General features: G+C 36.4%; 1 protein-coding gene and 1 long non-coding RNA gene across 3 annotated transcripts in view; both read left to right on the forward strand.

Annotated features, from left to right (window-relative positions):
- Window positions 1-7,237, forward strand: part of NUBPL (NUBP iron-sulfur cluster assembly factor, mitochondrial) — a 176,702-nt gene extending 169,465 nt beyond the window's left edge. For both annotated transcript variants that reach the window (XM_010986155.3, XM_010986154.3), the window contains one exon: window positions 6,984-7,237. In XM_010986155.3, coding sequence (XP_010984457.2) covers window positions 6,984-7,012 — 29 coding nt within the window. In that variant the 3' untranslated portion in view covers window positions 7,013-7,237. The remainder of the gene's footprint in view (window positions 1-6,983) is intronic.
- Window positions 7,238-24,070: 16,833 nt separating this feature from the next.
- Window positions 24,071-27,089, forward strand: part of LOC135321397 (uncharacterized) — a 43,111-nt gene continuing 40,092 nt past the window's right edge. The window contains exon 1 of the long non-coding RNA XR_010381138.1: window positions 24,071-24,236. This is a non-coding gene — a long non-coding RNA (uncharacterized LOC135321397). The remainder of the gene's footprint in view (window positions 24,237-27,089) is intronic.

Here is a 27,089-nt window from a genome sequence, read left to right on the forward strand (position 1 = left end):
TAAATAGAGTGTAGCACTTGTCATTGTTTTTCTTTTCTCTGCCTCGTAGGTAGAAAATGCTAAATTTCCTTTTCAGTCTTTTATTAGAAATCTTTCAGATAAGCAAAAATGATAACCTTTTATTGCTTTCGTAACTGAAATCTGGCCATCCCAACGCCATAGGTGTACTTTATGCCGTGAATGAAAAGTTGTATGAAAATTGAGGGTTTTTTTTTTTTAAATTACATACTTGTAAATGCCTCCCAGACTATTTAAAGACATTCTGTGATGATTCCTTATGAATAAGAATAATCACTTACTAGTTTATTTTATTATGAATTTAGATTTTTAGTATTTTTTCACTTATCCATTATTACTTTTTTTGAGATTCTCTAAAGCAAGGACATTTCAAGGAAGTTAAAAGAATGTAGTAGAGAAAGTACAGCAACCATCAAAACCTAATATGATTTAAAATTCTAAACAATAGTGTTTGTAACGTTTTTTGGAGTGACATGTTTTTAAAGTTCTCTTATATTTGCATAAACATTAGAGCTATTATTTTACTGTTGCTCAGTGACATTTATGGGAATGTTAACAAGCTAACCCTTTGTGGTGTAAGCTAGATTTGATTTGATGAGGTATTTGCAAAAGCTGTGAGAATTTTATGCACCACATTGTCAGTCTTACATCAGTCTTAATATGAAGACTTCTGCTTTATATATAAAGACTTCTGAGCAAGTTTAAGATTTAGACATGTCCATGAAAAGGGGGAAAAATGGAACCTTGTATTTATATTGTTTCCATAGAAGTTAATACTTCCTATTCTTAGATTGCAGGCATTCATTATTATTAATCATCTTCCTAATAATAATAGCAATTATAGTGTGCCAGACACTGGCATTTATTTACATAATTTCTATGCTCACAACAGCTTAATGTAATATATAAATAGTACCCATTTTGCAGATGAGGAAATTGAGGCTTAAGAGAGTTTAACAATTTCCCCAAGGTCACAGAACTAATAAATGGTAAAATGTGATTAAAGGCAAGTCTATTCCTTCCAAACATTGGCCTCTTTCTATTATATCACCTTCTGAGTCCTATACTAATAGCTACAATTTCTTCAATTCCTTCTAAGAAGTGAGTACAGTGCTTAGGTGCGTTAAATACAATACATTTATCTTATTTGATCCTCATAGCACATTTGTGAGATCTGTATGATAATCTCCATTTTTCAGGTGAAGAAGCAGAGTCATTTACAGTAAGGAATTTGTCCAAGATGATACTACAGGCAATTTACACACCCACCTCTGAAACCATAGCCCATGCCTCCTCTTCGCAACACAGTATCTGATTCTCTTCCTATTTAATTGCAAGATTAGTTCAGTGTCTGTCTTTTGTGTATATTTAGGCTAACTTTTAGTTCACCTCCTTTTCATACCACAGAGAGTTAGAGAAAAGGGTGAGGAGATTCTGCCCCTCAGGTCCCACTGGCGTGCACAATCACAGGGCATAATACAGAGGATCTTAACCTGGATCTGAAAATCCTCTGAAGTTACACCCAGGATGTATGAGTGTGCATTTTTCTGGGGAATTGAACAAAAGCTTTATTAGATTCTCAAAGAGGTCTCTACATGAAAGGAAAAACATTCATCTGTATTGGCTTGGGATTTCATTACCAAGTTTGCCACTTTCTAAGTGTGGCCATAGGCAAGTTCCCTCATATCTCTGAACCTTTCTGTTCATCTGTAAATTGTTACCGTAATGAGGAGAGTTAAATGAGATGATAATGTGAAAATACTTTGAAAAATACCAAGTAGACTACAACTGTGAGTATTTATGCCTTCAGAAATGTCCTCTATAAGATGTCATGGCACGAAATGCCTTTCTTCTGCCCTTTATCAAAGGGTTGAGCCCATTTATGCTCCCTTTTCTTATGTAGCTTCAAGTAAATGCCACTCTTTGGTGGCATTTAAAAATCAACAGAATTTTAATCATGAGATGAGGGGAGAGTTCATAGCTTCAGCATTAAAAATGTTAAGTCCTAGGTATTAGGAAGCTGGTGTTGAGGATCCTTTGGTTATTCTTATGGTGACTCTTACCTCCTGATAACCCCCTTCCCTCTCCTCTATGAACTCAGAAGGAAGTATGTTCTCAGAAGCTAGTCACAGCCCTCTCAACAGATTGTGTTATATGCATGGAGGCTCACTGCCCATTCTACTTGCATGTCTTCATTCAAAGAGTGAAAAAAGTGTTTACTGGCCAGTATGATAAACTTCTGCAAAAGTTAATGGGATGGAACCTGTAAAATTACTTGTTTAATTGTTAGACCCTTCGTTTGATACTTTTTGTTGTTTTTAGGAGTTGACTACAGGCAAATTTATTCATTAGTAAAAGTTTAATCTTTAGCCTTTTGTCTTCTTTCTAATTCCACCTTCTCTTCTCCATCTTCCATCACTCCCTCCTGTCAACACCAAGTTCCAGGGCTCTTAATCTCTGCCTGTGAAGTCTTTCTAAATTAGGCATTAGGGATTTAACTCTTCCAGTAACATTTAACTTTCAGAAGGGGCAAACACTAAAAAGACAGTGATTAACTGAAAGCATGAATTTGGCTGAATTTGAGGCATCATTGGAAAAGTCAGGAGGAATTACAGTACCAGTTAAAAAGCACGAACAGGCTGCTTCCTTATTCAGCCAAAGGGTAAAACCTCTGTACATGTGCACCACTGAGGAAAGGGGAGTAATTGAGACTCCAAATGTAAGTAGTGTGAAATAGCCAGAGAAGGCAATAGAGGAAGGGAGAGAAAGTGGACCCTTAGGAGTCAAAACTCTTAAATTCAATAGCATTTCCTCTTGTTTGTGTAATTATAATTGTTAATTCAACTATACCTGTTCCTTTGTGCAGGACACAGTGATGGACCCATGATTGACTATTAATTGTGTGGTTTTGTCCTTTTCATCAGTAGAAATTTTAATACTGGCATGTTAAATGTTGTGCTATAAGATATTCCTAGTACGGACTTTCAAATATAAGTGGAACTTAATTATCTTATAACTTCTAAATTATTACCCCCTAGTCTTAATATGAAATGACTGTGTATGGTAAATTAGAACTTCAAATCCTTAAAAACAAAGACAAAGGAGAAAAGCTCTCCATAAAGCTTCTTGCACTTTGGTTACTATCCATTTCCTTTACTTGGTAATGATAGTGCAGACAAATAAAATCCAGCTGTATTGTTTGTGCCTATACATCTAGAATAACAGATTTTGAATAGGAGAGAAGGATTAGTCCCTGGAGAGTTGAGTGGATAAGAATTAGAGTATTAATAGTTGGAGAAGTCTAAATCATATTTTTCACTTATGGTGTGTCTGCATTTACTTTGTTTGCTTTTTGCTGATTATAAATTAAACGAAAGGGAGGGATTCAATTTACTTACTCCTCAGGCAGGAAGTGTCCAAAAGAACATGTTAATATGAGCTCTTCAGTGAGACTAAATTACTTGAGGACATGATAATAGCAATAAATATTTGTTATTTGCTTCGAATATGTTCTAGTACTTCATATACTTTATTCTTGCTTAATATGCCCCCAAGCCCTTTGATGTAGATTCTGTTATTATGACTATTTTGCAAATGTTGAAGCTGAGCCTGGAAGGGTTAATTTACTTGCCCAAGGCCAGTGCTAATAGGTCATGGAACTATAGGATTGGAAATCATGCCTGTCTGACTTCACAGACCCAACTCTTCACCACTGAGCTTTCTGCTTCCCTTTTATATCATTACATCCCAGAGATTTCCCAAAACAATGCCTTGCACACGATAAGAACCAAAAAATATTTGTTGAAATGATACTTCATTGGTTGAAAAAATTCAATCTGAACAATTTTGTGGAAATTGAAACTGTTAAACTAAGTACTTTTAGTGGTTTCACAGCAAATGACAATCTAACCATTACTTTGAGTATGATATAGTGAAAGTTTAAGCTTGAAGACAGTCCACTAAAAAGCAAAGATTAAGTGCACCAAATTTGATTATTCTGGAATCATTCAGTATTTTGTGTAGTCAGATAGGTTTGTGTCTCTAACGTAAAAAAGAACTAAGAGATTATAGAATGATGGCCTTGCCTCAGCTTGCCTTAGTGAACTTCAAATATTCATCATAAAATATTAGGCTTAAATACCTAGAAAAAATACTAGGAGATTAAAAAAAAGTATTTATAAAGATGCATGGGTGAAAATCTGCACATTTAGATTTAAGAGAAATACTTCTTTATAAAGTATATGTTATTTGCATTTTTAAACAAAATCTGTTGTTTCTTTTAACTATAGCAGAGTCTAAAACCATTTTTAGACAAAGCATTATGATTAGAATTACTTACATTTTGGATTTACTGTTCAATATGTGATGTGGAGAAAGAGCTGGACTTTGAAGTCAGGTGGACCCAGGTGTAAATGTTCTCCAGCCTGCTGACTTGGTGACTGTGAGCAGACAACTCCAATTTCTTTATCTAAGTTGAGCCAATGGTGTTTATTTCACATAAATGAGATTACTTTTCAATAAAAAAAAATATGTGTATATATATATATATACACAGGAAAAGAAAGAACTGACTATACTTCAATAAAAATATATATACAAAAAAAGAGATTACTTGTGCAAAGCACTTGGTATAGTACATACTCAGCAAAAAAGTATAAGGCCTTATTCATGTTTTGAGAGCTATTCTTTAAAAAAAAAAGGACTCAAATGAAATTTTAACTCTTTCCTGGTAAAATAAAGTATAATTCAGCTATTAGGGCGCACACATTTTTTTTCTGGAGGTCTGAAATATTCTGCTCATTGATATGTGTTGAGTACAGAAGTATGCTCAGTTTGTACAGTTCCACTGATTTGTGTGCTTAGGACCTCTGCATGTACTAAAATTTTTTAAAAATATGTATTACCAATAATAAGGTAGCATTTGAAAGTAGATTTATATGTAATGTTCTTACATCGTCAAGGCAGATCTTAGAGGTATTAAATAGGATGACTCTGTGATTAGTTTTTAAAATTACACTGATGTTTCTAGGTTAAAAACTGATAAATATTAAATCTACAACTTCCAAAGAAAAGGCGTCAAGTGTATATGTATCTTTAAAAGTTAGTAGAAAGGAAGTTAACATAGGTAGAATAAGAAATTAAACGAGGTCTTTTGGACAGACTACAAAAAGTTGATAAATACAAACCCAAATATATCAATTATTTATATTACTATAAATAGAATGCACCTTTTAAAGTCAAACATTTCTGACTATATTCATTGTTTTTCTTTTCAAGAAATAGAGCCAAACTATAAGATTTAAATTAGTAATGTAAAACATATATTTTATGGAATTATGTACTTTTCAGAAATGATACAAGCACCATGACTCTATGTATTAGACAACATACACTTAAAAATTTGTCATTATGTTATTAGTATTTTTAAAGTTTTTAACATTTTCCCAACATATTGATTGAGGGATAACAAACATGATTGATTTTATATGTATGTATACGTACATTTGTACCCACAGATACACATACACAAAGATAGATGTGCACACACATACGCACATTTTTTTCTTCTTTCTTTGTGATCTAATATATGGCAAATATTTAAGTTTCTGATGTGAGTTACAAATATGGGCTTCTCTTTGTGGCACAAGATTTTATATATATATTATATATTGTATATGTAATACATAATATAATTACAATATCATAATACTATAATATATAATATATATAATCATGTAAAAATCTTTAATTTTTCAAATTGTTGGTTTCTTAATATGTTGTATCAGCTTCCTAATGTAAATAGAGAAACCTGCATTAAAATCTTTCTCACAATTGAGGAAGTATATATTTTTAAGCATAGTTTTAAAAAAACCAAGATGTGTGAAACACAGTTAAAGCACTTCCTCAAGTCAGGGTAAAGAAACCTCAAACAGCTGCTTTACCGTGAAGAGCTGGGGAGCTGGTCAGCCTAGGTTCAAAGCCCAGTTCATCTCATACCAGCTGTGATGCTGTGGACAAGATTCTTCACCTTTCTGGGTCTTGATTTTCTTTCTGTAAAGTGGGAATAATGACAGAATTTATCCCTTAGGGTAGCTGTGAGGATAAGTGAAATAATACTTGGCAAATATTAAATACCCAAGTAAATTTTAGCTGTACAGTAGTAGTAGTAGTAGTAGTAAGTACACAACTCTAAGTATATAAATGTATAAATGAGTGGTTTTAGAAAATCTTACTATTGTGTCTCACAGTTACTTTTCATAGATAAGATAGGAGAAAATAATATTTGCATCGCAATTGTTTAAAACTCTTAAAATGCAAATGCCATGACCATTGTTTTAACTGGACTGTGCAGGCCTTGGGTAGGTTGTGGCCCATTTGGGGCTTGGGAGCTGCTTTTAGTATTCTGTCGTGCGGGGGTCCTAGAGATGAAGAATGTAACAACCAGTTCCAGGAATTCTTGTGTGGTACTTAAGTCTCATCAGATGAAGGAGGCGTTAGTGCTTGGTGCTGGTATTAGGCACCATTATCAGAGTGAATAAATAAAATGCTTTCCAACAATAAACCTAGGGTGGTAACAGATAGTCTTTTTAAGATGACTAATAGCTCTTACGCCAAAGAAGTTTGGTAGTGTCTAACTCAGAATATCAATTTGTCAGAAGAGGAAGGTGTAATTTTTCTGCAGCTATGACTGGGTTGTTAGTCTGTTGACACAGGAATTAGAGTTTGAAAAACAGTCATTGCTACCACTAAGTTTTTTTTTAGAAAGTCACCTTCCAAATAGTTACCCTCCATATAATCTAATATCCTGTCTCCCTTGCCCCACCTGTGGTGTTCACAGTAGCATCTTCTCACTGTTGAATTTTTTCATCTCATTCAGCCTTTCTACTCTTCAAATTCCATAGTTCATGAATCATTTGATATCTACTGGGAAGAAATATAGAACAAATAAATCTGTTCTTTTCCAGGCCAAAGCCTACCTAAGAATTGCTACTGAAGTGGTAAGAAGATTGCCACCACCTCCAGAGTGATTCCCCAAGTGCCCTGGAAATTTGCCTGATGCTTGAATTGAGACCTTTGGAAATCAGCAGTGTGGTGGTGAAACCTATGGGAAAAAAAAAAGCAATCATAGTTGTTTTCTTGTATTTCTAAAGAAATAATGTCTTATTTTCAGATTTGACTTGCTAAGCAATGACTCACAAATAAAATTTTTACATACCAATGCTTACTGCTGCATTTAGAAATTTGTTTTGAAAGCTAATGTGTGGTTTATACAGTATTTCAATAAAATCAAATGCATTGCAGAACTGCATTTGATTTTATTGAAATACTGTATAAAGAATCATGAGTTTATATTACAAGTCCAACCTTCAATTCAGGAGAGAACTGTGCTATTTTTGCAGGACTACAGAGTTAGTCATTTAAAGGATTTCCTAAATGTGTGTATGGACATAAGGGTGACACCTCTTCATCAGGCAGTTTGGTCTGGGTTTGAATCCCGCCTCTAGTAGTATCTTGGACACATTCTTTATAGAGATAAACCTCTACTTCATCTGGCAAAGACCCTACCCTAGACTTAATAAATCTGAATCTCCAGGGGTGAGGTCTGGGCATGTGTATTTTTAACAGGATCATAATGATGTTTAACAAGATCATTATGATTTTTAAGAAGATCATAATAATATTGCCATCTGATTATGATGGTAATAATAATAATAACAATTATAGCCAACATTTATAAAGTATTTTCTTGTGTCCTTATAGTTACTCTTCCATTTGTGTGACTGGGATACTGTTGTTATCTCCACTGTACAGATAGGGGCTGAAATATGGGGAAGTTAAGTGTCTTCCTGAGGGTTACTGTTGTAGCAGGAGGACTAAGGTTTGAACTTGGGCATTTGGATACTGGATCCTTCCTTTTGTGCACCAAAGGGCATTTATTTCAAAAGAAGAATATGAATATAGTATTCAGCATTTCCTGAAACTTATTTGACCGTGACTTCCCCCACGTCCCCTTTAGGAGCATTTCATTGATTTTATATTTCAAAGAATACACCTTGAAAAACAAATACCTTGGCTAGTTGAGACTCAGAGAGAAAATGGTTAAAATAAAGGTAATAGGTAAAAAAAAATACCTATTGTCTTATTGTTGATCATTCTAAAAGACAATTGACTGCCTACCACTACCACTACCACTAACATTTTAAAAAATAAGGTTAAATAATAAACCTGTAGTAGAGGTAAAATGGAATCATAAATACATAATCCAGAAGAAAGCAGAAATAGAAGTATAAAAGGAGCAAAGAACAAATAGAACAAATTGAAAACTGCTAGGAAGTTGCAGATTTTAATCCAAACATATTGATAATTACATTGACTACTAATGTTCAAAATGATACTATTTATTAAATAATTAGTGGATAAAAAAGCAAGACCCAACTGTATACTGTCTTAAAAAAGTTCATTCTAAACATAAAGACACAAATAGGTTAAAAGAGAAAGAAGAGATATGTGTGTGAAAATTAATCAAAATAAAGGTGGAGTGGCTAGTATTATCAGGTACCATAGACTTCAGTGCAAAGAATATTACCAGGAATGAAGAAGGACATTACATAATGATAAAAGTGTTAAGTAGCCAAGAAGATGTAACAATCCTAAGTGTGTATCCACCTAACAAAATAGCTTTGATGTATTTAAAAGTAAAAGTAAAAACTGATAGAACTAAAAGTAAAAGCAGACAAATCCATGATTACAGTTGGGAGATTTTAATACTCCTCTCTCAGTAATCAGTGGAACAGGACAATTAGTAAGTATTAGAAAAACTGATCAATACTATTTATCAACATTTTTATAGACCACTTCACCCCAAAACAATACAATACGTATTATTTTCAAGTGCAACAGAACATTCACCAAGGTTTACCAAATTCAGGGCCATAGGACATACATCAACATGTTTATAAAATAACTGAAATCATATAAAATATGTTCTCTTGCCATAACAATTAAGGAATGCAATAACAAAAAGATATCTGAAAATTCCCCAAATTTGACAATAAAACAGTTCTAAGTTACCCACACATTAAAGAAGAAAGAACAAGAGAAATTATAAAATACTTTAAAGAAAACAAAACAAAAAAATTTATGGGATGCAGCCAAAGTAGTGCTTACAGGGAAATTTACTGCATTAAATGCTTATAGTAGAAAAGAAGAAATCTAGTATAATCAAATAATCTTTCACATTAAAAGCCTACAGATAGAAGAGCAAATTGGAAGATAGCAAATGGAAGAGAGAAGTCATTGAATCAAAAAGGAAAGTGGTAGAGAAAATCAGTGAAATCAAAAGCTGGTGTTCTGAAAAGGTGAACAAACTTGACAAACCTCTAGCAGACTTATAAGGAAAAGAGAGAAAGAAAGTTTAAAGTATCAATATTATGATTGAAAAGAGCTGACATCAGTAAGATTCAAAAGACATCAAAAGTACAACAGGGACTATTACAAAGAACTTTATGCCCTGAAAATTGACAACTTAGATGAAATGGGCAAATTCTTTGAAAAACACTAACTACGAAAGCTCTCTCAAAAAGAGATAATCTCAATGTCATAAATCTCTGGAGGAAATTTAATTTGTAGATGTGAATGGACAAAGTAAACTCCAGCCTCAGATGCCATCCATTACTGGCAAAATCTACCCAACATTTAAAGAGGAAATAATGCCAGTTCTACACAGACTCTTCCAGAAAATAGAATAGGAGGGAGCACTTCCCAACTTATTTTTTGAAGCCAGCATTATCCTGATACCCAAACCAATCAAAGACAGTATAAGAAAACTACAAATATTCCTCGTCAACATAGATACAAAAATCCTCAGAAAAATATTACTCAATTGACTCCAGCATTATATAAAAAGGATAATGCATTGTAACCAAGAGGTCATTATCCTGGGAATGCAAGGTTGGTTCAACATTTGAAAATCAATCAATGTAAACAGCAGATTAAAAAAAAAAACAGACTAAAGAAGGACCGACCAAGGAAGAAAAACTATGTTTACCTTAATAGATGCAGAAAAAGCATGTGACAAAAATTTGACATTTGTATAAAATTTCTCAGCAAACTAGAAATGAAAGACAACTTTTTCACCTTGATAAAAGACATCTACAAAAAATTTGCAGTTAACATCTTAAGTAACGGTGAAAGACTGCTTTCCTCTGAAGATTGGGAACAAGGCAAGTTTCTCAAGGCTTACCACTTTTATTCAATATTATGCTGGAAGTATATCAGTGCAATAGAAAAAGAAATAAAAAGCATACAGGTTGGAAGGGAAGAAGTAAAACTGTTCATAGGCAACGTGAATGTCTATGGAGAAAATCCCCCCAAATATACAAAAAGTAACTAGAACTAATGAGTGAATTTAGCAGAATTATAGTATGTGCAGTCAATATACAAAAATGAATTTTATTTTTATGTACTAGCAATGAATGGTTGGAGTTTGAAATGAAAATAGCACAATTTTATAATAGCACAAAATATGATATTTAAATATAAATCTAATGTGCCAGATCTGTTATGGTGACATAATACAAAATACTGTGAATATGTAGTGAAAGATATCAAATAAAACTTATATAAATGGTGAAAATATCATGTTTATTGTTTGGAAGACTCAATATTAATAAGATATCTATTCTCCTCAAATTGATCTATATCCAATACAGTCCCAGTCAAAATCCCGAGTCTTTTGTTGAAATTGACAACTTGATTCTAAAATTTATATGGAAATAAAGATGGTCTAGGATAACCAGAACTGTTTCCAAAAAATAAAGTTAAAGTCAGAGGACTTACACTACTTGATTTCAAGACTACGGCAATCAAGAGAGTGTGGTATTGGTATAAGATGGACATACAGATCTATGGACTAGAATAGAACATTCAGGAATAGATACATACAGGTATGATAAGTTGATTTTCAACAAAGGTACCAAGGCAATTCAATGTGTAATAGATCATCTTTTCAGCAGTTGTGCTCAATTAGACATATTTCTGCAAAGAAATGAACCTTGCCTTCTATCTTACACATCTACAAAAATTAAATCAAAATGGATCATATACATAAATGCAAAACATAAAACTATGAAACTTCTAAAAGAGAAACAAGAGAAAATCTTCCTGATCTTGAGTTAGGCCAAGATTTCTTAGATACAGCATAGAACGTCATTATTAAACTGTAAAAGAAAAAGAAGCTGATAAATCGTACTTCATGAGAATAAAAACAGCTGTTTGACAAACACAGTTAAGAAAATTAAAAGGAAATTTACAGACTGGGAGAAAACATTTGTTAAACAAATCTGACAAAGAATTTGTATTTAAACTATATGAAGGGCTCTTACAACCCATTAAAAAGAAGACAAAAACCCCAGTTTTAAAATGAAGGAATAACGTGAGTAGAGTCTTCACCAATGAAGAGATACCACTGAAAAATAACATGAAAAGTAGTCAACATCTTTAGTCATTAAGGAAATGCAAACAAAACAAACAACAAAAAAGCCCCACAATAAGATGCCACTACACGGCTACGAAGATGGCTACAGTGAAAAAGATTGGCCATACCAAGTGTTGATGATGTGGGTCCCCTGGCACTCTCATAGGCTGCTGATGGGAATGTAAAACAGTACATTGCATTTGTAAAACAGTCTGGCACACTCTCTAAAAGTTAAAGATGCACTTACCATACAATCTAACTATTCTGCTTCTAGGTATTTATCCAAGAGAAACAAACATATATCCACATGAAGACTTATACATAAATATCCCTAGTAGCTTTGTTTACAATATCCAAAAGCTGGAAAAACTCAAATGTCCCCCAAAAGGTGAATGGATAAACCAAATTTGCTATATCTATACAATAGAATACTTCTGAAAATAATAAAATGGAATGAATTATTATTACAATAATAGGAATGAGTCTTGAAATAGTAATACTGAACAAAAGATACAGATGAAAAAGCATACAACCTGTATAATCCTATGTACATACACTTCTAGAAAATGTATACCTTACATGACAAAGTAGATCAGTGGTTACCTGGAGATGGGTACTGGGAAAGAAAGATGGAGAGAGGAACGGATTAAGAAGGAATTGAAGAAACTTTGGAAAGTGATGTAAATGTTCATTAACTTGAGTAAGGTGAAGATTTCACAGGTATATACATAGGTCAAAACTCATCAAATTGTACATTTTAAATATGTACAGTTTATTGTGCACCAGTGATTCTTCAATAAAGTTATTAAAAGAAAGGATGATGCATTTATGAATTGCTTTCTGATATTGGGCTATACTTTCCAGAATAGTATTTTTATAAAAAGATAACTCTTTTAAAATGCTTGAAATGTTGCAATTTCCATATTATAGTTGTTTTCAAATCCCTTTTTCAGTCTCATTTTTTTTTTTAAACTAAAGATACATTATTGAACAACCAGATGAGCATTCTCTCTTCCTTGTGCTAGTTAGTTTGAGTAACTACTGATGTTTGAAGTTCAGACTGAAACTTGAAGGACAATCAGTTCAATCATTTGCTTTCCTTTCTCACTTCTGCCATGTCCTATTGTGTGATCTGAGCAGCAAATTGTTTTTACATTTAAAACTATTTTTAAATAATTTGGCATAAAGTTTACATAGAGTATAATCAACAGCAGAACTTGGTCATAGACCACTTTTCTAATCAGCTTGTAATCCCAATCTTCAGTTTAAAGCACATTAATGCTTTGAAAACCTTGTTAAACTCTGAAATTGGATGACCTACATAAATGCTGATGTGTCATACTTTCAACTTATTAATTGAGAAGTAGCTGACTTTTATTCCCAGGAATGTCAGGTTCATAACAACAGATAACTTGATTAATACATAAAAGATGTTTAATACAAAAGAATATCCTTTAACAAAAAAAGAAGACAAAAATTGATTGTGTTTTTGAAGATTTTTTTTTCAAACTGCTTTTTTAGTCTTTATTATTTTTAGTCTTTTATAGATATTTTAAAGTTCCATAGTTGTTAGTTTTGGTTTGTTTATACCCTTTGCCTTTGGTAATTTTAATACTGTAGGTTAGTTTGGGTCTTTACAATAATATCAGTTGTCTTTTACAAATTAAATATATCAAACTAATTATTTTTATTTTTTTTATTTAAATTGAAAAATAAGATAGGCACAATAATATATCTTCAACTATCTGTGTCTAGCATTAAAAAAACATTTGGAAGAATATGGGTGTTGTAGCTGTTGAACTGTTGTTTAAACATTATTTCTCACACTGTGTCTAGTGGATTTAATTATGGTTCCCACTCTTGTTTCTTTATCATCTCCTCAGATGGAGAACTATACAGATACATTGTAAACCGCTATGAGAACATGTTATTAGGCTGTCTCTGCTGATGAAGGTATTTTCTAACTATGTTGTGAAAGTTCCTTGCAAATAAATTCCATTAAGTACTGGCTTTCTCTTGTAGTTCACTAATATATTTACTCACCAAGATCAAGTACAAAAGAATGCCAACATAATCAAACTAAAGGGCCTTATTGCGATTGGATCCAAAGGGTCAGCGATAGTGATTAGTCTAAAATCCGTTTATCGTTGAGAAGAACCAATCAAAAATATTTCTTCAACTCTTTTCCAACCCATATTTGCCCATATGTAGGGAGCTCATACTTTAATTGATGACATCAAAATATCACAAAGTAAATTTTAAAATGGGTAAAGCAGAACTCTGATGTTAAGTACACTGGTAGTTTTAGAAAAATGGGTTGGAGAAAGGAAATCTGGAATCAGGTTTGAAGAATAGGTGGTTAAATAGGAGGAAATAAAATGAGCAAGAAATAGGTGTAAGTGTGCAGAATATGGTGTCTTTGTGGGAGCTATGGGGAAAGTAGCCTACTTAGAGATGTAGTTTCATATTTGGATATAAGGGGTAACAGGATGATAGGATGAAAAAAACTGGTCCAATTACAGAGGACCTTGAATGACGTGAAGTGCAGTTTGACCTTGGCACAACAAGCGTAAAATTTTTTGAATTATTTTTTATCCATAATGCATGCCTTCCAGACAAAATTTCAAAGGTACAAAAGGCATTTTGTGAAAAATAATTCTCCCTTTTAATGGAGCCTAACAAACTGATTAAAATATATGTGAAGAGCAGAGATCCATGAATAGCTGAGAAATTTCCAAAGAAGAAAAATAAGCAGAGGAGGAGGCTGAAGGCAGTTTGCCCTCTCAGATGTCAAGACTTGCTAGAAATTTATAGTACTTAAAAAGATAGTTTGGGGTTAATACAGGAATAGAAAATTGACAAGTAGAGAGCCTAGAAACAGTCTGCACGTATTTGAATAATTGATTTATGACAAAATGGGTATTGCAGATCGTTGGGAACAGTGCTGGGACAGGGAAAAAATGGATCCCTGCCTCATGCCATATAAAAATTTTAAAGGTAAAAATCATAAAACTTTGAAGAAAATACAGGGCTCTGTGACCTTTTGAGTGAAGACTCAAGATACAGAAGGTACTAACCATAAAAGAAAAAAATTGATAAATTTGCATTACATGAAAATTAAGAATTCTTCAGTAAAGGACATCATGTAGAAATTGAGGAGATAAGTCATAAACTGAGAGAACATACTGCAGCACCTATCACTAGTTATTCCTAAGAATTCAAGAACTCTACAAACCATTAAGAAAAAATTTAAAGGATAGCTTAACTGAAAACTAGGCAATAGAAACAAAAGAGGCATTTCACTGAAGAGAAAACATGAATGGCCAGTAAGCAGAAGAGAAGAAGCTCAACTCCAGCAGTAGTCAGGAAAATGCAAATCAAAACTGATGAGAGGACATTTATACTCACGGGATTGTAGAAATTAAGAAGTCTTATAAACCAAGTGGTGGAAGGGACATGTCCTAGACATTGCTGGTAAAATGGTAAACAACCACTTCGAAGAAACTCTTTGTTATAATATTGCAGTCACATAACCTACTACTCTATTCTTGGTATTTCCTAGAGGACTTCTTGCACTTGTGCACCAGAAAACACATAAGAATGTTCACAGCAGCACAGTTCAGAATAGCAAAAACCTGCAAATAACCCGAATGTCTGGCAACAGACGAATGGATAAATTTGTTGCAGTGCAGTCACACAGTGGACTATTCTGCAGTAGTGACAATGAATGAACTACGGCTACATTTTAAAAATGGATGAATCTTAGAAACATAATGTGCAAAAATGGCAAGTTACAGAAAATATTCACAATATAGAGATACTATTTCAGCAATGCCTTTGGGAAGACAACAGCAATGCCATCTTATAAAAACCTCAAAAATAAGCGAAACCAACTAATATATAATTTAGCCATATAAGCATATGCAATAAAATTTTCTTTAAAAACCTGTAGAAATGATAAACAAAATCAGGTAAGAGTTACTTCTAGGGTGAGAGGCAGGGAGATGAGGCATGAAAGAAATAAAAATGTAAATGCAGGGTCGGTAAACTAGGTTTTTTTTTTTTCCCCCACATAGGATGGGCGGAGTCATGGGTGTTGTTTTGTTTCTTAACTCACTTGTACATATTCTTTTGTGTGTATGAAATGTAACCTTTAAAATATCATTTGGAGAAAAAATTACTTATTTCTTCCTTCTACTCACTCAGCCACCCCTTTCCTTCCATAGAAGCTTGTTAAATAAATTGTGAAGCATCCATAGAGTGGAGTATAATGCAGTTATTGAAAGAAATAGAGCAGCTCCATATGTTCTGAAATGGAATGAGCCCTGGGTTCTGTTGTTAAAAGAAAAAGTGTGTGTGGAATGCTACAGTTTGCATTAAAACGTCCACACATGCAAGTATGGTTGTGCATGTGCGTGTCAACCATCCCAGTAAGGTTACTAAGAAACTGGCTCTCATAAGTTCTTGAATCTGGAAGTGGCTTATGGACGCCATAGTTTTAAAAGGTTGATCCAGCCACATGTGGGAAATGAGGTGGTGGTGGTGCTGGGGTGGAGGTGTAAAGGAGGGGCATTCAGTAAACAGAATCAGGGAAAATAGGGAGACCAGCTGGGAAACCATCACAGGAATACTGCCCTAAGGGAACCAGGACTAGAGAAGGAGACGGAAGAGCATAAGGAAGTGGAATGTAAATTTTGACCCTGTAAATGATTTAACGGTGCATTCTGCCCGGTTACTGTTGCCAAAACCCAATAGTTTAAAAGTCATGTGGAACTACGTTTTTAATCCATTTAATGCAATTTATTTTATTATCCTACTTATGACCTGTTAAAATCAGGTGTGGTCATGGAATGTCACAGCCCAAATAGGGAGTCTCCATAAGGTTTTGTGGAACCTTCTTTTGCATTAAGGCTACAAAGGGAGAAGTCTCTACAAAACCTGAAATTCTTCCTGATTTACTCTATGTAAACTGTATTTTGATCTTGCAACCTGAGCAGGACTTAACTGAAAAGTCTATGGTAGGATTAGACAGATGTTTGCCTACTTAATATGCCCTATGCCAAAAATACTCTGCTAACTGGATATTCTAAGAAAAAGTACTTTTAAGGCAGACAGTATTATATTATTCTCTTGATACCTGTAATTACATGTAATGAAAATGTTACAAACTTTTTCTTCTACCCAATTGCATTATGATATGACTTTTTGCATACATATAATATGTATCCACAGTTATAAATTGTTGATTTTTCTTAAAATTTTCCCATCAATTACTAGCATGCCCCCACTTTTACTAATTTTTAGTGGAATCTGCTGGTAAACTAAAATATCTAAAATAAAATAGTCCTATCCAGTTTTTCTTCTCCCCTCCCCCCATGCCTCTTTTCTTCTTCTGCATTTTTTGCTGTCATTTCCCTTCTTGCAGTTGCTCTTTTTGCCAAAATGAAGCTAGTTGTGTGCAGACATATCGATTATAGTGTTGTGTGTGTGACTCTGCTGTCCTGTGAACCTTGGATGGAGTCATCACTCTCACCAGTACAAATCAATTACCTCTTGTTGAAGGACCTGAGTCTGAACATCTGTTGTCCTTTACGTCATTTATGGGACTCAGAAGAGATCCACTTGAAGTTTTTTCTCTAATTCCACAGAGATTTTCTAAAACTTGTGTTATTTCCTGTGGCCCAGAGATTGTTCATTTTCCTGCAAGAGGAGGAAAAAAGGGATCTAAATGCTTCCTGTGATTGCATAAAGTTTATTTTAGGAACTAAAATCTGTGCTCTTTTTTTTTTCTTTTTCTATTACACCCTACTTTCCTTGCTGTAGAATTTATAGGGAATGTTTCATGATGTTTGCTCCTTTGCACCAAGGAAATGTTTCTTTCACTGCCTAGAGAGTTTTAAAATAAATATTCTGTGACCCTCTAGTTCAGATGTTTTGTGGAGGGAAAAAACATTGCCCTGAATCTATCTCCTTACTCTTTAATTAGTGTTCAGACTATTACTTGAAACAGTTAACATTATTTAGTCTCCCTCTGCACTAACCAATGTTCATAAATAGTATGCATAAAATCACCCATAAGCAAAATATTAAAACTTTTTATTATTTTATGTCTTTTTATGATGAGGAGAGAGAGTTTTTATTGTCTTGAATTAGCAAGTAATTGTTTTCTGTTGAATTGGGGAGATTTCTTATCCTTTCTAGGGAGGAATGTTTCATATAAACAAGCGTTTTGTGTTTATCTAAAGCTTCCAATTAACTGCATTTTTACAATGAATATCAAAAATAAAGCTTCATAATAACCACTCCCTGTTAGTAAAGAACAGGACACAGGAGCTGTTTAGTCAGGTTGCCTTTTTATGAAATGAAATATTGAAAGGATTGGAAAACATGCCACCCAAGTGTTTAGGCCAGAACCTGTGCAATCCACTTTTATTTCTGAATGATGGCTTTATTGCCGTGCTTCTTAGAATGCTTCAGTCTCCTGAGCTTTTAGAAACAAGTGTGAATGTGATTTGCTTGCACATTTTCCGAGAGCATATTTTCCAAATGCAGTCACTTCAGTTTTGTCTTCACTTCACAACTCTGTTAATAAAAATCCTTGTTGCAAGTTCATTTTCCTTGACAATTCATAGCAACCCTAACATATTATTTTAAGCAATAAATGAAGGAGGTATCAATTCCCATGTAAATAAGAGTATTAGTCACCATCTCCAAAACTGGTTTGAGGAAGGGGGAGAGGGTAGATTTCCTGATGATATGAGAGACCAAACTGTGGGAATAATTTCCTTTTAGGTAGTTAGTTTATCTGCATTGGAAAGTACCTTACCAGCATGAATTTCTTTTGCTATATTTTTTTCATGTATTGGGAAGCCTAAGGTACCCATTCTTTAAGGTGGATGAAGTAAGTTCGGAAAGTTCAATAAGTTTCCTAGGTAAGATTGTCAAAGAAAAAATATACTCAAACTCTGAAATCATGATAAGCTTTTATTAGCTGGAACAGTCCACAGTATTAAGTGGATATCAGACTGATGTGGGTAAGATTCTACTTACATTGCCCTACATTGCCATCAGAATTTCTTTGCTTTACTCTCTGGAGTACTAGCTATGAACTTGAAGGGAAATTGTAATTCAAACAACCGTACCAGATAAATTAGAATAAATGTAAGTAGCATTCTTGTTGAATTAAATATTAAGAATATAATTTTGACTCATTTATTCATTTACTATTACCCTCCTCTGAAAGATTTGCTTTAATTTTATAGCTTTAAAGAAATATTTGCTTTCTCCCAACTCCATTGCTCTGTTTTGTTTTGTTTTGTTTTTAAATAAAAAAGATTGGGGGAAGCACTCAAGAGAGGTTGGCATCTGGGAGGAATAAGGAGTTTGCCTCTTGATTTCTCTGCTCTGGAGGGTGATGGAGAGGAAGTGTGGAGGGCTTGAAGTGATTAAATGTGCTTGGCCATCTGGTCATCAGGAAAAGGCTGTTTTCAATTTCACAGTGAATGAGGAGAAGTTTATTAAAGAAGGAAAAGATTTAATTTCAGAAAGAAAGGAATCATGTTTTGTTTCTGCTGCAAAGAGCTTCAGCTTGCTGAATTGTAAAAAGAAGGGTCACCTGTGGACAGCTCAGACGGTCAGTGTGACTGTATGACGATGCTGTTGTCTGTAGTACGAGGGAGGACTTGGAGACAAAAGTTTGGGAAGACAGCAAACCTGCAAGGGCAGCCATTTGGAATGGAGTTATTCCCGCCCCCTCAGGTCGTGCCCCACTCCCATACAATCTTTATGGGGGGAAGAAAATGAGCCAAAGGGTGAATTTTCCTCCAGCTGAAGAAAGAAATCAGAGCTCCTGGTTCCTTAAAGTTTACCACCAGAGTCTCTGATCCAGGTACCAGTTGGAAAGCCATGAATCAGGTTAAATGATTAACATCCATCCACTCTTCTATTTACTGAACTACCTCATGCTTTAAAAGGTAAAACCAGGCTCATGTTTTATTTACCACTTTTTAAATAAAGCACTAAGGTCAAGAGAGGCTGTAGGGGGAACATCAAGAATAGGAAAAAAAAAATCAATACAAAAAGCAAATATCTACCCTAAACCTTGTCATTGGAAGTCTGGCAGTGGACAAGGGCTGGTGAGAAATGAAGAGCTTGGAGGGGAGTCCACCTGTTGCCACCTGCTACAGGTTCACTGTCAACCTTTGCTAGTAATTAATACAGTTCTCTGCTGCTACTGAACTGGAACTTGAAAACTTAAATCCTGGGATGTGATTTAGACTGAGTAGCCTGAAAGTTTTGAAAGGATTGTAGAACCTGCAGTTCCACAGAGAAGTGCAGTTTCTAGGTACCGCCAACACTGAGTACAGGCAGAGAACGTCCTGATCTTTTAAGAGACTGTTGCTCAGGTAGTCTTTGGTTTATTGGGAGTGCTTGTCAAGTTGAGAATTCTCCTCAGCTTCCTTTGAAGCTGCCAGTGTGGAGAGAGGCCTGGGGCGAGGAGTGGATTGCCCTTCCAAGAAGGGCAAGAAGAATGGAAGCTGCAAAGGCTTGAAGGCTGTGCATTCAGTCGGCTTCCAGTCCACAGATGAGAAGGTCAGTGTGCTGAGGCTGGGCTGCGCTAGGAATGAGCAGAAGTGAGATGGGAAGGTGCAAAGGGCCAGGTCATGAAGGGCATCATGCCATTTGAAGGAGCTGGACTTTCCCTACAGATGATAAGGAGCCACTGGAAGGTGAACAGGCAGCCATCCCCATCTGCTGACACCCCGGCTCGGGGTCTTCTCTCTCCATCCCAAGCCCCACGCTCACTGAGTGCACTCCGTCAGTGTGCAGTGTGCAGGCAGTCCTGCTAGCACCTGAACCTCAAAACCTTTTTCAGTTTTCATTCTCTGCCTCCACTCCTCTTTGTTCTCATTCAGATCTGCTCTGCATCTGAAACTCCCCGAACTCTGAGTTTAGTAATTTACCATTCTTCCTCTTCCCACATTCTGCCATTCTGTTACCTTTACTGAACTTGCTTTGTAGGACTTCTGATGCCTTAATGTCCCTTCACCCAGTCCCTCCTCTCTCTCCAGACTTAGCTTCTGTCTTAGAGTTGCCCAAACAGAACCAGTAGGACAACAGCAGACTCTCTCTCTCTTTCTCTAAATATATATAGAGAGGGATTTTAAGAAATTGGCTCATGAGATGATGGAGGCTGATGAGGCCAAAATTTGCAGGGTGGGCTGAAGACCTGTGGAAGACTCTGATGTTGCAGTTCAAATCCAGAAGCTGTCTGTTGGCAGGAGTCCTTCTTGCGTGGGGAAGCTCAGTCTTTTGTTCTACTTAGACCCACAGTATGGAGGGTAATCTGCTTTACTCAAAGTTTACTGATTTAAATATTAATCTCATCTAAAAACATCCTCACAGAAACATCCAGAATAATGTGGAACCAAATGTCTGGGCACCGTGGCTCAACCAAGTTGAAACAAAAATAACCATAACACCTTCCTTTCTTCTTCGGCCTAGACCTACACAGTAAATGGTTCATTTGCTTCTCCTTCACTTCCTTATCTTCTGTAACCACCATACATACTTTGTTCATGCCAAAGCTTTTATCACTTCTGCAGTCGGCTTCCTCTCCTGCTCAGCGACACTGTAGGAAACCACACACTCACATATAAGGGTGCTACAACAAATGTGTGGTTTCCAGCTTCACTGGGGTCCTCAGGCTGCTGGGCGCTGCTTGCATGTCCCTGGTCAGCTCCCTCTCCATTCTCACAGAGGCTGTGTCAGAGCTCCACAGTTCTGGGGAGTCTCTTACCCATCCCAGTCTCTCTCCTGCAGCAGATGAGCTTACCTGTTCCTGCAGTGAAATCCTGGATTTTGAGCATGAACCTCCTCAGCTCGCTGCTCTTCTTCCTGGCTGCATTATTTGAATGATCTTGGCTCCCCCACATAGGAGAATGTTGGGAGCAAGTAGACTGCCTAACGGGCATTGACATTTTGTCTTTGGGATTTATCCAGGGCAACTCTACCTCTTCTCAGTTTTGACTTCCCTGGTACCTTGATTCCTTGCCCCATGTTTCTATTCTCTACCATCCATTTTCCAGCTTGTTGCTTTAACTAGTGGCTTAGTTGGAACTCAGTATGCCGGCTTTGACCTTCACACTTCTCAAGGGCACACGTTCTGGTGGCTGCTCTGCTCAGGTAAGAGGGAGGAGCAAGGGCTGGAGAGGCCTACATCAGTACCTCTGCCTGCAACACAGCCAGACCACGTCGCATTCAGAACTGCAGCGGCCCTGGGGGCTTCAGTGGCGCCACAGCCAAGATGACGCCCTGTGGTTCTCTCCAGTCTCCCAGCAGCAGCCAATGCTTACACGAGTTATAAATCCCCAGAGGACCACCCGACACCCTCTGGTGTGCCAGTGTACCAAGAAGATGTTTAAAAAAAAAAGTATTTCAATAAGTTCTGGTCCCTGTGGAGTGGCAGATGCAGTTTGGATCTCCTCCAGACATGCATGTTCCACCCACACAGGCCAGAAACGGTGAGCTCACTGCCTAGGACTCTTCGAAAGACAGAGAGGGTCACCACCTCCTCCTGACGCCCCTGCCTCCTCCGTGGTAGTCCACTACATCTTTCAACTTGCCTCACCTGCTAAGTGTCCACTTTCAACTCCCCTATGTCTGACCCGACAGCTCAGGGTGGTAAATCCAAATAGGATTTAGAAATGGTAGGACATGGTGTCTGGATATGGTTGGGCAGATGGTACCGGTCGTGGAGAGGTGACAGCAGGAAGAGAAGCAGGATGTTTTAGGAGGAAGATGATAGTGATTTTGGCCATGTTGCAGTCTCAGGTGCCTGTGGAACATGTGTAACCATTGTGATGTCCTGAGGGGTTTCTGTTAGGCCTTGATCATGCAGCCTGACTTACTCTCTTCCCTCGAGGTCATGTGAGTTCACACTTCATCTTACAGGTTGCCAAAAAGAACAGTACTGATCACCTAAATCCAGCCATTTAAACAAGAGGGAGTTTGTTATGCATAACTGAGAAGACCCTGCTACAGCAGGAATGACAGCACACGTCAGAGACAGGTGCCAGCTTGTGGCAGCATCAGACATCTCAGTCTCCATACTGTAATCTCTTGTCATCTTTGTCCAGCTTTTGGTGGTCTGAGGTTCAACCCTCCTGAGGGACTGAGACACCAGTGGGCCAGGAGTGAAGTACTGGAATACACCTCTGCAGTTACTAACTGCCAGCTTTATTCTTTGAGTCAAGTGCCTAGTTTCTGTAGATCTACTAAGTAAGGTTTCTCAAAAAGACCTTTGTTTATTCATCAGTTAATCTAAGGAAGTAATAAAATTGCTCCTTCAAATGCTAGCCAGCAAGGGGAGACAGTAGTGAGAGCACAGCTCCTAAATGCACTGCAGTCACCTAGGAGGGTCCGGGATTGCCAGCTGCTATTTGCAACATTGGTTGGCATCAGAAATGGGCATGAAAGAAAACATGTGCTCATACATCTCCCAAATCTATCTCTAAGTGGAGAAGCTGGCTCATTTCCCACACAGAGGCCCACTCTTAAAAGGCCATTTCATGAATTCGTGATGGCCAGTGCTGTGTGTGCGTGTGTGCACGCGTGTGCACGTGTGCGTATATGTATATTGTGTAAAGGCCTTGCAGACCTCTTTACTAATTAGAATGATAGTATCAGGAAGGCACCTCTGTGTTCAGTCTGGAGCTCAGAAAGGAGGCTGACTATCTCGATTGTGGTGGTGGTTTCATTAATGTATCAAATTTCATCAAATCTATCAAAATTCATCAAATTGTATACCTGAAATATGTGTAGTTTACTGTATAGGAATCATACCATAATAAAGGTGTTAAAAAAAAAAAAAGAAAGAAAGGAGGCTGGGCTTCAGATAAAGCTTTGGAAGTCATTACCTGCTGGTGGAGGATGAAGCATTTTTTTCTTTCTTAGGTAGCTTTACATACTTCAGCTCCCAAATTCCTTAATTTCAATATTAAAAATTCATATTCTCCTTAATTATGCAAAGATTCAGCAGGCATGTGACTCTTTAAAATAAGGAGTACTGGAATTTTTTCCAATATCACATGGTTGTGAACAACACTGCCTAGGGTATAAATAACTTTTTTAAGTGGACAAATAAAGAGGTGATATTGTGAAATTTTAAAAGAGAAACATTTAAAAACTATTTTTATTAACTTCAGAAAGGAGAGTGAGGAGAGATTTCTAAGTGTCTCACAAAAATTAAATCCTTGAAGAGTTTGCAATCACCAAAAAAAGAGGTCAATAGAATGCATACAAAAATGGAGAAGTCAGTTGTCCTACTTTTTAAATCCTAAAGTAAATCTAAAGACATACCCAAGAACAAAATTACGGGGAACCAAATGAATGAATGAATGAATGAATGAATGAATAAGTAAATTCTCCTTGAGAGTAAGTTAAGCTCTTTGAGATGTCCCTTATCCCCCTCAACCTACTTACAAATGAATGGATGGTACTCCTTTAATGCCCTAGGGTCTTCTAATCCAAAAGTAAAATATGATTGGTCCAATATTTCTGTTGGTTCATTACTTAGCTCTGCATTATTTCAAGTGCCACTAAGGAATTGCTGTCAGTCACTCAGATTTCTTTTTTCTTTTTCCCTCATGTACAGAGCTGCTCTAGAATATATGTTTTTCATCAGATAATACTGATCTGCAAGAGAGGTGGTGTCCCTGGGCCAAGAGACCAAACTTTCAAGGTTGGTGGAGTAGATCTTACAAAGATGAAACCAAATATGTTTGCTGAGATTAATGATAAAACCATTCAGCTTTACTGAGGGTTGTTCACACTGATAGATGGTCAAATTCAAGAGGCAAAATAAATATGGATGATCCTGGCATTACTGCCTCTGACATTTTATTACTGTAATACTTTTCTATATAGTCTGTAGATGTGGATGGGTGCCAAACTGAATTTCATTTTCCTACGCCTCCTAGAATTGCAGTTGTTAGTTTGATGCACTAATTCTTAAAGGAAAAGATATTTTTTATATGAGGATGTGGTGCTTCAACCTGGTAACATGACTGCTGCTTTCTAAGTACATTAGTAAACCTTTGCGTGTTTAACGAGATACACAGATTAGTTGAAATTTGGAATTATTAAAACCTTCCTAAAACAAAATTTTATAATTTCCTGCCTTAATCAATTATATTCAGTATAGTCTATTTATCTTCCTTTGATTAATCTGGATTTTGTCATGCTTCAGGATGTAAAGAATCATTTCTACTTCTATTATAATATATATGCATAGACAGAGGGAAAAAGTAATTTCCCCATCTTTATTTCCAGGATCTAGCCCCAGAATTGCATTGAAAACAATAGCTAAAATCCCCTTTTGTCCATTTGTTTTCTTTTGGTTGCCTCTTTAATCCAAGGGCTAACTGAGCACTGCCCCAAATTCAGTTTCATTGGGAATTTAGTCATTTCAGGTTTTAAAATCACTGTTGATCCTTTTTTCCAATTTCAATCGGAAGTCATACATTTTAATAAGCTATGCTTAAGTTGCTGACTAAGCCAAGCAAATGATTGTCCCCTGAGTTCTAGAAAGCAAGTATTTTTAAACAAAATCCTAAGTTAGATTTGAATTTATCTGCTGGTTGAATGCCTATAATCATCTCCAGTCTTCTTCCTAACTCTTCATTCATTGTTCAGGCAATGAATATTTATCGAGTGTCTACAAGCTGTCAGACAGCACGGGAGATGCTGGGGAACACATAGATGACAAACCACAGTCTTGCGTCCCATGTACTTATAAGGCTAGTGAGGCATCAGGCAGGGATTCTCTCTTCAGCATCACCAGCTGATAGAATCCAGGCTAGATTTCAAGTTCATTGCCCTCTGTGAATAAAAAAGCAAAACTTTAGCAGCCTGCCTGAAAAAATGCAAGCTCTCTGGCTGCAGAAGTTTGCAGGAGGCTTCAGCAGATGATAGTATGAGATCAGTGTTTTCAAACTCTGGCACGCCTGGAATTACTGGAGGGCTTGTTAAAACACACTGTGCTGGGCCCCACCCCAGGAGTTCTGATTCAGTGGGTCTGGGGATGGAGGTGGAGGGAAGGGGGTGGCTGGCAGATGATACAAATGATGCTGGTTTGGGGGCTACACTTTGAGAACCACTGGTCTAAAGTATTTTGTTCCTTAATAGACACTCCTTCTGGTGACAACGATGACGTTAATAGTAATAAAGATAGGATAGCTCACACCTGGTGAGTTCTTGTGGCATGTCAGGTATTTTGCCCTTTTTAGCCATCATTTTTTACATTCAGTTCTCATACAACTTAATGAAATAGTTGTGAATACTACCCTCCTTCTATAGGTGAGGAAATAAACATTTGAAAATGTTAATTAATTTGCCCAGAGCTAGTAAGTGACCAAGGCCAGGATTTGAACTTAAATCTTTCTGACACATGTTTGTGCTCCAACCACCATACGCTCTGCTGCCTTCCTGTGATGACCAACACACCTGGGCGGTGACAGCGCAATCATAGTCTCCTCAGGAGACACCGAGGAGGCCTCCGTTGGACATCTGTTGGACCTGCCTCCACACGCACCTGCACTGAGGGAATTCTGAGCAGATGGCTCAGTGGGCTCTCATGGGACGGAAATGGCAGAGCTTCCTTTAGTAATCTCTTCTAGCTAGTGAGCTTTTTGCGAAGCTTTTTAGAATTCTTCTTTTTAATTGGGTGAAATGTTTCCATTTTACAGATTTCAAAGGCCTTTAAATCATCAAAAATTAGAAAACTATAGCATAGTACACCCAGCTGAACTGACCACAGCTCTAGAGGAAACAGGATTTGGCAGTGAGGGCTGGAACTTTCTGGAAGGTCAGACACCCCCTTTCCAATCCTCATCCACTTATAACCCATTTCAAAAGGTGTCTGTGAAATTAGTTTGAGTTTTCCTGAACTGTCTGAGTTAAAATATTTTTGCTTAGCTCCTGACTTAAAAATAAAAATTATCCAGTATATGAATGAATAGTTCTCTCAGGAGGGTCCAGTGAGCTTTCCTACAGGGTAAGGAAAGTCAGGGAATGTGCTGGTGGTTCCTCAGCATCCTGGGAAGGGCCACCTCCTTCCCACTTTCTTCCCTAACATTGTTGGGAAGCTCCTCCTGTCTCCTCACCTTGCATCACAGAGATTGGAGAGCCCATTCAGGTGGGCTGTTTTTATAGTGATACGGTATCATTATTATAAAATAGAACACAAATACAGAAAGCAACATAAAACAGTTGGATGACTTAATGCATTATTCTGGACTGAATGTTCTTGAAATCACCACCAAATCAAGAAATAGAACTTTGTCACCCACTCTGATGATTAATTTTATGTGTCAACTTGACCAGGCTAATGAATGCCCGTAAGCAATTAGCATTTGAATCAGTAGACTGAGTAAAGAAGATTGCCATTACCAATGCTCTTTTTAAAACATAGATGTGTCTTTAAGTCTCTTTTAACTTACAGAGCCCCTCTCTGTCCCTTTCTTTTCCTTAAAATCTATGTAGAAGAATCCAGGCCATTTGACCTTTAGAGTTTCCCCAAATCTGGCATCATCCA

The sequence above is a fragment of the Camelus dromedarius genome, chromosome 5, assembly GCF_036321535.1.
Source record: "Camelus dromedarius isolate mCamDro1 chromosome 5, mCamDro1.pat, whole genome shotgun sequence".
In the NCBI taxonomy this organism is placed as follows: Eukaryota; Metazoa; Chordata; class Mammalia; order Artiodactyla; family Camelidae; genus Camelus; species Camelus dromedarius.